Source organism: Hypanus sabinus, chromosome 4, assembly GCF_030144855.1.
Source record: "Hypanus sabinus isolate sHypSab1 chromosome 4, sHypSab1.hap1, whole genome shotgun sequence".
NCBI lineage: Eukaryota > Metazoa > Chordata > Chondrichthyes > Myliobatiformes > Dasyatidae > Hypanus > Hypanus sabinus.
Window position 1 is genome coordinate 76,538,682 of NC_082709.1, and position 12,108 is coordinate 76,550,789.

General features: G+C 42.3%; 1 protein-coding gene across 2 annotated transcripts in view; it reads left to right on the forward strand.

The window, feature by feature from the left end:
- xrcc5 (X-ray repair complementing defective repair in Chinese hamster cells 5) overlaps positions 1-12,108 on the forward strand; it is a 127,969-nt gene that overhangs the window by 83,324 nt on the left and 32,537 nt on the right. For both annotated transcript variants that reach the window (XM_059967447.1, XM_059967448.1), the window contains exons 12-13: positions 193-283; positions 5,180-5,307. In XM_059967447.1, coding sequence (XP_059823430.1) covers positions 193-283; positions 5,180-5,307 — 219 coding nt within the window. The remainder of the gene's footprint in view (positions 1-192; positions 284-5,179; positions 5,308-12,108) is intronic.

The following is a 12,108-nucleotide window of genomic DNA, read 5'->3' on the forward strand; positions in this document are numbered from 1 at the left end:
TGTCAAGATCATCAGTATTTGTAAAATGAAATAATGCATTTGAGAATCAGGTCTAAGACTGAATCATAGTTTGCTGCATTTCACTGGCCTAGTGGATATATCACTCTGATGCTGTAATAGAATTATAATTGGGACTATATTGGTTTCAAGCTAAATTAATCTGATCTCATATCATGGCTCTTCTTCCCTCAGTGTTTAATCTACATCCAACTCCCATTTATGGAGGATCTTCGACAGTTTACTTTCAGTTCTCTGAAGAACAACAAGAAAGCTGCAGCTTCAGGTAGGTGGCAGTAGTGGAGAGAAGTTCACACATTAGGGTTCATGATTTTCATGGCCTTGGAAAACGCATAGAAGTAAAATTTAACAATAACGTACAGAAAACATTGTGCAGTAGAAAACAGGCTAATCGATGTTAATGGCTTTGGATTAGTAGCCGGGCTGACGCGAAGTTATAAATGTGTTGTCTGTTGCTATGTTCAAAGGAAATTTATTGTCAACGTTCTCATATGTCACCATATTACTACCCTGAGATTCATTTTCTTGGGAGCATTCACAGTAAATGCAAAGAAACAGCAGAGGAGCCAACACACTAGACTACTGTAATACTAAGATAAGGAAAGCCTACCGTTCCATGCCCAGGCTACAGTTTGGGAAATCTGATCATTTGGCTGTCCTTCTCCGACCTGCATATGAGCAGAAGCTAAAGAGCAAGGCTCCAAAGATTAGGACAACAAAGAGATGGTCATGGTAGGCAGAGGAGCAGCTATGGGATTGCTTCAAGTCAGTGGATTGGGCCGTGTTCAAAGACTCATCTGAGGAGGTGAATGAACACACCATGGCTGCCACAGGCTTTATATATAAAAAAAACATAGATGAGTGTGTCCCCACAAAATCATTCAGTCTTCACCAACCAGAACCCCTGGATACCCTCTTCAGAAGCACTCAAGTCTGGTGACGAAGGAAGTTACAAGAGGTCCAGGTATAATCTCTGGAAAGCAATCTCATGGGCAAAGTGGCAATCCCAACTACATTTGAATCAATGAAGACTGCTGGACAGTTGTGGCTTGAATACTATCACCACTTATAAAGTAAAATCAAGCGACATTGGCGACAGCAGGGCTTCGCTTCCAGATGAGCTCAATGCCTTCAATGCTAACTTTGACTATTTAAAAAATGGAATATCCATCACAAATGCCATATCCCCCAATACTCCAGTGGTTTCAGTCCGTAAGGCCAACATGTGAGCAGCCTTCAGGTTGGGTGAACCCACGAAAAGCATCCGGCCCAGGCGGAGTACCTGGCCAGGTTACTAAAAAGCTGTGCTGATAAACTGGCTGGAGTGTTCACTGGATCTTTAACCTCTCGCTTCAGCAGCCTGAGGTACTCACCTGCTTTAAGCAGGCTTCACATACCAGTGCCTAAGAAAAGCGTGGTAATCTGCCTCAATTACTATTGGCCAGTAACACTTGCGTCAAATGTGATGAAATGTTTTGAGAGATTGGTACAGAAGTGTATTAGTTCCTGCCTGAGATGTGAATCGAATCTGCTCCAGTTTTCCCACTGTTGCCGCAGATGCCATCTCATTGGCTCATCACTCAACCCTGGAACATCGGGGCAGTAAAGATGAATTATCATATTTTTTATCTACTATAGCTCAGCATTCAATACTATCATCCCTTTAAAACTAATCAATAAACTTCAAGACCTTGGCCTCAATACTACCTTGTGCAATTGGAATCTCGATTTCCTCACTTGCAGACCCCAGTCAGTTTGTCAACATCTCCACAATCCCCATCAGCACAGGTGCACCACAAATCTATGTCCTTAGCCTCCTGCTCTACTCACGTTATACTTATGACTATGTGGCTGTGAGTCAAGTTTGCTGACAACAACACTGTTGTAAGCTGAATCACAGGTGGTGACAAATTAGCATATAGGAGGGTATTAAAGATCTGGCTGAGTGGTGTCACATAGCCTCTTACTCAATGTCAGCAAGACCAAGGAGCTGATTATTGACTTCAGCAGGAAGAAAGCAGAGGTCCATAAGCCAGTCCTTAATGGGGGATCGGAGCTGGAGAGGGTCAGCAGCTTTAAATGCCTTGGTGTTACCATTTCAGAGGACTTGTCCGGGGCTCAGAATGTAAGTATAATTACGAAGAAAGCATGCAGTGCCTCTACTTCCTTGGGTGTTTGCAAAGATACAGCATGACAACTAAAACTTTGACAAAATTCTATAGTTCTGTGGTGGAGAGAATATTGCCTGACTGCATCACAGCCTAGTATGCACCAATCTCTTGAATGGAAAATTCTACAAAAAGTAGTGGATACGGCCCAGTCCATCATCAGTAAAGTCCTCCCACCATTGAGTACATCTCGTGCTTTTGCAGGAAAGCAGTTCCCATCATCAGGGACTTCATCCACATAGGTCATGCTCACTTCTCCTGTTGCCATCAGGAAGAAGGTAGAAGAGCCTCAGGGCTCACATCATCAGGTTCAAAAACAGTTATTACCCCTCAACCATCAGGCTCTTGAACCAATAGCAATAACTTCACTCATGTTCTCAGTACTTACTGCTTTTTTTATTTTTTGTTCTTTTCTTTTTGTATTTGCACACTGGTTAACCGCCCAAGTTGGTGTTGTCTTCCATTGATTCCATTATTTTATTCTATTATCTATTGAGTATGTCCACAAGAAATTGAAGCTCAGGTTGTACTTGGTGACATACGTGTACAGTACTGTGCGAAGGTTTTAAGTACATGTATAGCTAGGGCAGCTAAGGCTTTTGCACAGTTCTTTATTTGTCAAAGTGAAGCTCTTTCCACACACTCACCACCTTTTGAGTTAAGAACTTCTTTCGAGCCAGCTCACTCTTTTTGAATAGCTTCAATATATTGTTACTATTACTGGGGCAGCCTTGTTTTAGAACATAGAAATCTACAGCATATCACAGGCCCTTCGGCCCACAATGTTGTTCCAACCATTTAACGTACTCTAGAAGCTGCCTAGAATTTCCCTACTGCACAGCCCTCTATTTTTCTAAGCTCCATGTACCTATCTAAGAGTTTCTTAAAAGACACTATTGTTTCTGCCTCTACCGCTGTCGTTGGCAGTGCATTCCACGCACCCACCACTCTCTGCGTGGAAAAACCTGCCTCTGATATACCCTTGTACATACTTCTAAACATCTTAAAACTATGCCCCCTTATATTAGCCATTTCAGTCCTGTGAAAAAGCCTCTGGCTATCCACATGATCAATGTCTTTCATTATTTAATACACCTCTCATCCTCTGTTGCTGCAAGGAGAAAAGGCCAAGCTCACTCAATCGATTCTCATAAGGCATGCTCCCCAATCCAGGCAACATCCTTGTAAATTTCCTCTGCACTCTGTCTATAGTATTCACATTCTTCCTATACTAAGGTGACCAGAACTGAACACAGTACTCCAAGTGGAGTCTGACCAAGGTCTTGTATAGCTGTAACTTTACCTCACAGTTCTTGAACTCATTCCCATGGTTGATGAGGGCCATCACACCATACACCTTCTTAACAAAACTGTCAACTTGCACAGAAGCTTTGAGTGTCCTATGGACACAGACACCAAGGTCTCGCTAATCCTCCACACTGCCAAGAGTCTTACCATTAATATTATATTTTGTCTTCAAATTTGACCTACCAAAATGAAGAACTTAACACTTATCTGGGTTGAACTCCCATCTGCCACTTATTAGCCCAGTTCTTCATCCTATCGATGTGCCCGCTGTAACTTCTGACAACTCTCCACACTATCTGCAACACACCCAATTTTTGTGTCATCTGCAAGCTTACTAACCTACCCTTCTACTTCCCCATCCAGGTCATTTATAAAAATCTCAAAGAGGAGGGGTCCCAGAACAGACCCCAGAACAACATCCTCCAAGCAGGATATGAACCATCTACAACCACCCTTTGCCTTCTGTGGACAAGCCAATTCTGGATCCACAGAGTTTCCTTGGATCCCATGCTTCCTTACTCTCTGAATCAGCTGTGCATGGAGAACTTTAACAAATGCCTTACTGAACTCCATATGCACTACAACCACTGCTTTACCTTCACCAATATGTTTTGCCACATCCTCAAAAGAATTCAATCAGGCTCGTAAGGCACACCTGCTCTTGACAAAGCCATGCTGACTATCTCTAATCGGATTATGTCTCTCTAAATGCTCATAAATCCTGCCTCTCAGGATCTTCACCAACAACTTGTCCACCACTGAAGAAAGACTTACTGGTCTATAATTTCCTGGGTTATCTCTACTCCCTTTGTTGAACAAGGTTTGCAACCTTTCAATCCTCTGCTACTTCTCCCGTCCCTATTGTTGGTTATCAACCTCTGCATATTTTCTTGGTCTGGAAGTTAGGTTTCTGCCTTTATCCCTCTCAAAGCCCTAAGGAATGCCGTTGGATAGGCAGACCAGGTGTACAAGTCTGTCAATGTGGCACGCAGGTAGACAGGTTGGGGAAGAAGCTACATGATAACCTTGCTTTCAGTACTATGTTTCCAAGCAATCTCTTCACTGGACTCCCAGGAGCTGGGAGTCAACACAGAAAATTTACAAGAATGTTGCTGACACTTGAAGACTTGTTATGGGAAAATGTTCAATAGGTTAGGACTTCATTCCCTGCAGCACAGGAGAATGAGGGGAGACTTGATAGAGGTATACAAAATTTTGAGTGGTATAGACGGTAAATGCAACCAGGCTTTTTCCACTGAGGTTGGGTGGGACTAGAACTAGAGATCATTGGTGAAGGATAAAAGCTGAAATATTAAGAGAACTTGGGGAGTGACCTTTGTTACTCAGGGGGTGGTGAGAGTGTGAAACACACAGCTGGAGGAAGTGGTGGTTGTGGGTTCAATTGCAACATTTGAGAAGATTTGGGTGCGGAGGATGTAGGTCCAGTCGATAGGACTAGGTAGAATGCTACTATAGTTCAGCACAGTCTAGATGTGCCTAAGGGCTGTTTCTCTGCTGTAGTACTGTATGACTGACTTTGTGAATGCAGGAAATTTGTACTAGCTAAGTGGACTGTGATCGGCATGGACTCATTGGGCCAAAGAGCCTGTATCCATGCTGTTTTACTCTGTGACTCTAAATAAAACAATTGTTTTATCTCTCCTTGGGTATTCATTTCCCAACAGAAGAGCAGTTAGCAGCTGTGGATGCTCTGATTGACTCGATGAGCTTAGTGACGGATAATGGAGAAGAATTTGAGGATCTCTTCAAAGTCAGCAAAATTCCCAATCCTTACTTCCAGAGGCTGTTTCAGGTAAAGTATGAAGTAAACCAGAATTTGGTTGACCTAAATGAAAATCACAATACTGCATTTTTATATTTCATTTTTCGTGATGTGGATTTAAACTCAATATACTCAATGAAGTCAATGACTTCCCATGCACATATCTTTACTGACTATCTCTAATCAGTTGCTACCTTTCCAAAAGTACATAAATCTACCCTTTATAATTATTTCCCTACAACTTTAGACTGGTTTGCCAGTCTAACTTTACCTGACTTATTCCTGCTGCCCTATTTAAAAGAACAGCATCAGCTTTCCTTCAGTCTTCTGGTACCTCACCTGTTCCTATCTACATTCATTCACCTTCAATTTCCTTTGTTGCTTCCCATAGTAAGCTAGAATGACCCCATCTGGCTCTGGGGAATTATCCATTCTTACAGCATGTGCTCCCTGATGCTGATCTCTAGACTATCGATACGATCCTCCCTAAATTCACTTTCCTCCATTTTCTTCTCCTTGGTGAATACAGATGCAAGTATTAACTTAGGACCTTGTCCACATTCCCTAGCTCCTCAGAATCCAGACAAAATCCTTTAGGTTTCAAAGAGGCCCAACCAATGTTTCACATCAGTGAGACCCAATGTAGATTTGGGGACCACCTCATTGAGCACCTTCCTTTCGCCCATCACAAAAGGCAAGCTGTCCCAGTGGCCACCCATTCCCATTCCAGCATGTCAGTCAATGGCCTCCTCTGTTGCCACGATTATGCCACTCTCAGATCAGGTTGGAGGAGCAACACCTCATATTCCATTTGAGTAGCCTCCAACCTGATGGCATGAACATAGATTTCAAAGTTCAAAGTGAACATATTATCATAGTTCATACATGTCACTATATACAACCCTGAGATGATGATTATTATTATTATTATCATTATCATTATACTTTATTGTCACCAAATAATATCACAGTGATATTTGTTTATGCGCTTCACGCTCCCTGAAGTACAAATCAAAGTAAATTTAATAAAAATTTAAATTATAAATCATAATTAGAAATATAGAAAAGGGTAAGTAAGGTAGTGCAAATCAGGTCCAGATATTTGGAAGGTACGGCCCAGATCCGAGTCAGGATCTGGTCAGCAATCTTATCACAGTTGGAAAGAAGCTGTTCTGGTCGTAAAAATCTTCATGCTCCTGAACCTTCTTCCGGAGGGAAGTGGGACAAAAAGTGTGTTGGCTGGGTGGGTCTTGTCCTTGATTATCCTGGCAGCACTGCTCCAACAGCATGCTGTGTAAAGTGAGTCCAAGGATGGAAGATTGGTTTGTGTGATGTGCTGGGCTAGGTTCACGATCTTCTGCAGCTTCTTCCGGTCTTGGACAGGACAACTTCCATACCAGGTTGTGATGCACCCTGGAAGAATGCTTTCTACGGTGCACCTATAAAAATTAGTGAAGGTTTTAGGGGACAGGCCAAATTTCTTCAGCTTTCTCAGGAAGTAAAGGCGCTGGTGGGCCTTCTTGGCAGTGGACTCTGCTTGGTTAGACCAAGTCAGGTCATTTGTAATATTCACCCCAAGGAACTTAAAGCTTTTGACCTGTTCCACCTGCACACCACCAATGTAGATGGGGTTGTGCGGTCCGCTACTCTTTCTGAAGTCAACAACCAATTCCTTTGTCTTGCTGACACTGAGGGATAGGTTATTGTCTTCGCACCATGCCACCAGGTTCTTAATTTCCTCTCTCTGCTCAGACTCATCTTTACCCGAGATACGGCCTATGATTGTGGTGTCATCAGCAAACTTGTATATTGAGTTTGATGGAAACTTGGCTACACAATCATGGGTGTACAGTGAGTACAGCAGGGGGCTGAGTACACAGCCTTGTGGGGCACCGGTGCTCAGAGTGATTGTAGAGGAGAGCTTGTCCCCTATTTTTACAGCCTGGGTCCTGTCTGTGAGGAAGTTGAAGATCCAGCTGCAGATCTGAGTGCTAAGACCCAGGTTCTGGAGCTTAGGAATCAGTTTATTTGGAATGATGGTATTAAAGGCAGAGCTGTAGTCAATGAAAAGGAGCCTTACATATGCGTCTTTATTCTCCACGTGTTCTAAGGAGGAATGTAGTGCCAGAGAGATGGCATCTGCCGTTGACCTGTTGTTCCAGTAGGCGAATTGCAAAGTGTCGAGGTTGACCGGTAGGTTATGGTTGATGTGTGCCTTAACCAATCGCTCGAAGCACTTCATAGCAATTGAAGAGCCACAGGTCGGTAGTCATTCAGGCATGCCACCTTGCTTTTCATCGGCACCGTGATTATCATTGCCTTCTTAAAACACGAGGGGATCTTAGACTGAAGCAGGGAGCAGTTGAAGATGTCAGCAAACACTCCAGCTAGCTCGCTTGCACAGGCCCGGAGAACCCGTTCCGGGATGCCATCTGGGCCCGTCGCCTTCCTTGGATTTATCTTCACAAAGGCTCTTTTAGTGTCTTCCTCGGTGACAATGAATCTTGATGCCACCAGATCCGGTTCATCCAGAGAGGGCTGGACGCCCATCTTCTGTTCGAATCTTGCGTAAACTACGTTAAGTTTGTCAGGAAGAGAAGCGCTACAGTTATTGATATTTCCAGCCTTTTCTTGCAGGCATACTCAGTTTCTACCCAGTGAGGGTAGAAACATGATTTGGCAGGTAAATGCATAGCTGAGAAGCTGGTGCAGGAGCAGGGCTTCAGGTTCTTTGATCATTGGGATCTCTTCTGGGGGAGGTATGACCTGCACAAAAGGATCAGGTTGTGCCTGAACCCAAGGGGGACTCAGGTAGGTTTGTTAGAGCTGTTGGGAAGAGTTTAATCTAATTTGGTGGGGAATGGGAACTGGAGTGAAGAGACTCAGGATAGGACAAATGGTAAAAAAAAAGAAAAGGTAGCGTGCAGTCAGACTGTCAGGAAGGACAGAATTGCAGCCAGTAGGGTGAGCATGAGTGCATTAGGGGTACAAAATCAGAAAGAGTAGCAAATACAAGACTCGACGTGTTATGTCTCAGTGCATGGAGTATAAGAGATAATGTGGATGATCTTGTTGCACTTTTACAGATTGTCAGGTATGTTGTGACTATCTCTCAATTGTGGCTGAAGGATGGTTGTAGTTGGGAGCTGAATGTTCAAGGTTCCATGTTGTATTGGAGAGATAGGCAGAGGGACTGGCATGGCTCTGCTGGTAAGGAATGGCACCAAATCTTTAGAAAGATGTGGCATAGCATCAGGGTTAAAAGGACTTTTTTTGGCAGTTATATACAGGCAGGTATGTGTACTCCAGATTACAATGAGAAATAGAAAAAGCATGTCAAAAGGGCAATGTTATGATAGACATGGGAGATTTTAACATGCAGGTAGATTGGGAAAATGGACTTTAAGGGAGTGAATTTGTTGAATGTGCATGAGATGGCTTTTTAGAGCAGCTTGTCGTTGAGCCTACTTGAAGATCAGCTAACTGGAGGTGATTAGGGGGCTTAAGGTAAAGGAACCCTTAGGAAGCAGTGATCAGTATATGACTGAGTTAAACTTGGAATTTGATAGGGAGAAAGTAAAGTCTGACATAGCAGTATTTCAGTGGAGTAAAGGAAGTTACAAATGTCAGCAGTGCAGCGATGGCTTGAGTTTCTGGGAAAAATGAGGAAGGTGCAGGATAGATGTATTCCAAAAACAAGAAATATTCAATTGGCAAAATAGTACAACAGTGACTGACAAAGAAAGTCAAAGCTGAAGTAAAAGCAAAAGAGAAGGCATACAACAAAGCAAAAATTAGAAGATAGAGAATTGGGAAACTTTTAAAAACCTACAGAAAGCAACTAGAAGAATCATTTGGAGGGAAAAGCTGAAATATGAAAGCAAGCTAGCAAACAGTTTTAAGGTGGATAGAGAAAGCTTTTTCAAGTATTTAAAAAAAATAAGAGAAATGCTTGGATATACAGTGGTGTCAGAAATTTTGTGAACTCTGTAGAGTTTTCTCGATTTCTGCATAAATGTGGCGTAAAATGTGATCAGATCTTCACGCGTCCTAAAACACATAAAGAGAACCCGATTAAATAAATAATACAAAAAATATTATACTTGTTCATATATTTGGAAAAATGATGCAATATTACATGAATTTGTTGGGAAAAATTTGAACTTTTGCTTTCAGTAACTAGTGTATAACTTCAACCAAATGTTTTCGGTAACTATTGATTAGTTCTGCTCATTGGCTTGGAGGAATTTTAACCCATTAACCCTTACAAAACTGCTTCAGCTCTGGGATGTTGGTGGGCCTCTTTGCATGGACTGCTTGCTTCAGGTCCTTCCACAACATGACTATGATTCGGTCATTCCAAAACACAAATTTTCTTCTTTTTTAACCATTCTGTTATTGATATTCTTCCGTATCATCATCTTGTTGCATTATCCAACTTCTATTAAGCTTCAGGTGACAGACTGCTACCCTGACATTCTCCTGTAAAATGTCTTGATACAATTTTGAATTCATTGTTCCCTCAATGATTGCAAGCTGTCCAAGCCCTGACATAGCAAAGCAGCTTCAAACCATGATGCTCCTTCCACCATGCTTCACAGTTGGGATGAAATTTTGATGTTGCTGTTTAGTGCTCTTTTTCCTTCAAGCATAGCAATGTGCATTTCAGCTAAAACGTTCAACTTCTATCTCGTCTGTCCACAGACATTGTCCCAGAAGCATTGCAGAACATCCAGGTGGTCTTTTGCAAACTTGAGACATGCAGCAATGTTTTTCTTGGAGAGCAGTGGTGTCCTTCCATGAACACCATTCTTGTTTTGTGTTTTTCTTGTAGTGGACACATGAAGAGCCTTTAGCAATTTCTAGAGATTTCTACAGGTCTTTTGCTGCTACCCTTGGGTTCTTTTTCACTTCCTTCAATATTGCACATTGTGCTGTTGGTGTGATCTTTGCAGGATGCCCACAAGGAGATAACAGATTATCTAAATGAGTATTTTGCATCAGTTTTCACTGTGGAAGACACTAGTAGTGTGCCAGATGTTGAAGGGTGTAAGGGAAAAGAAGTGAGTACTATTACAAGGGAGAAGATGCTCAAAAAGCTGGAAGACCTCTAAAGGTACATAAGTCACCCGGACCAGATGAACTGCACCTTATGGTTCTGAAAGAGGTAATGGTAGAGATTGTGGAGGCCTTAGTAATAATCTTTCAAGGATCATTGGACTCTGGCATGGTTCCAAAGGACTGGAAAATTGCAAATGTTACTACACACTTTAATAAAGGAGGGAGGCAGTAGAAAGGAAATTATAGACTAGTTAGCCTGACCTCAGTGTTTGGGAAGATGTTAGTCAATTGTTAAGGATGAGGTTATGGAGTACATGGAGACACGGAACAAGGTAGGACAAAATCAGCATTGTTTCCTTTAGAGAAAATCTTGCCTGACGAACCTGTTGGAATTCTTTGAGGAGATTACAAATAGGATAGATAAAGGGGATGCAGTAGATGTGTACTGTTTTTCAGAAGGCTTTCTACAAGGTGCCACACATGAGGCTGCTTACCAAGTTAAGAGCCCATGATATTACAGGAAAGTTACAAGCATGGTTAGAGCATTGGCTGATTGGTAGGAGGCAGTGAGTGGGAGTAAAAGGATTCTTTATTGGGTGGCTGACGGTGACTACTAGTGTTCCATAGGGGTCAGTGTTGGGACCATTTCTTTTTTATGTTGTATATCAATTATTTAAATAATGGAATAGATGGTTTTGTTGCCAAGTTTTCGGATGATACAAAGATTGATGGAGGGGCAGATAGTGTTCAGGAAACAGGTGGTCAGCAGAAGGATGGACAGGAGAATGGGCAAGAAAGTAGCAAATGAAATGCAATGTTGGAAAATGCATGGTCATACACATTGATAGAAGAAATAAATATGCAACTATTTTCTAAACAGAGAGAAAATCCAAAACTCTGAGATGCAAAGGGACTTGGGAGTCCTTGTGCAGAACACAATAAAGGTTAACTTGCAGATTGAGTAGATGGTGTGGAAGGCAAATGCAATGTTAGCATTCATTTCAAAAAGTCTAGACTATCGGCCGGGGTGTGATGCCGAGGCTTTATAAGATGCTGGTGAGGCCTTACCTTGCGTATTGTGAACAGTTTTGCGCTCCTCATCTAAGAAAAGATGTGCTGGCATTGGAGAGGTTCAAAGGAGGTTCACAAGGATGATTCCAGGAATAAAAAGGTTATCATACGAGGACCATTTGATAGCTCAGGGCCTGTGCTCGCTCGAACTTAGAAAGATGGCTGGAGGTGGGGGGGGCGAGGGTCTCATTGAAACCTTTCGGATGTTGAAAGGCTTAGACAGAGTAGATGTAGAAAGAATGTTTCCCATGGTGGGAGAGTTTAGGACAAGTGGGCACAGCTTCAAGATAGAGGGGAGTCCATTTAAAACAGATATGCAGAGAAATTCTTTTTGCCAAAGGGTGGTGAATTTGTTAAACAGGAAGCTGTGGAGGCCAGGTTGTTGGGTGTATTTAAGGCAGAGATTGATTGACCATGGCATCAAAGGCTACAAGGAGAAAGCTGGGGAGTGGGGCTGAGGAGGAGAGGGATAAAAAGAAGAATCAGCCATGCTTGAATGGCGAAGCAAACTTGATGGTCAAATGGCCTAACTCTGTTCGTATGTCTAATAGTCTAAATCCAAGAAACATATTGGAATCAGTGAAAGACCACATCCAACAAGACAAACAACCAATGTGCAAAAAAACAGGTTGTGCAAATGCAAAAGCATAGATAGATAAACAAACAAACAAACAAGCAGGCAAGTGAAATAATATCGAG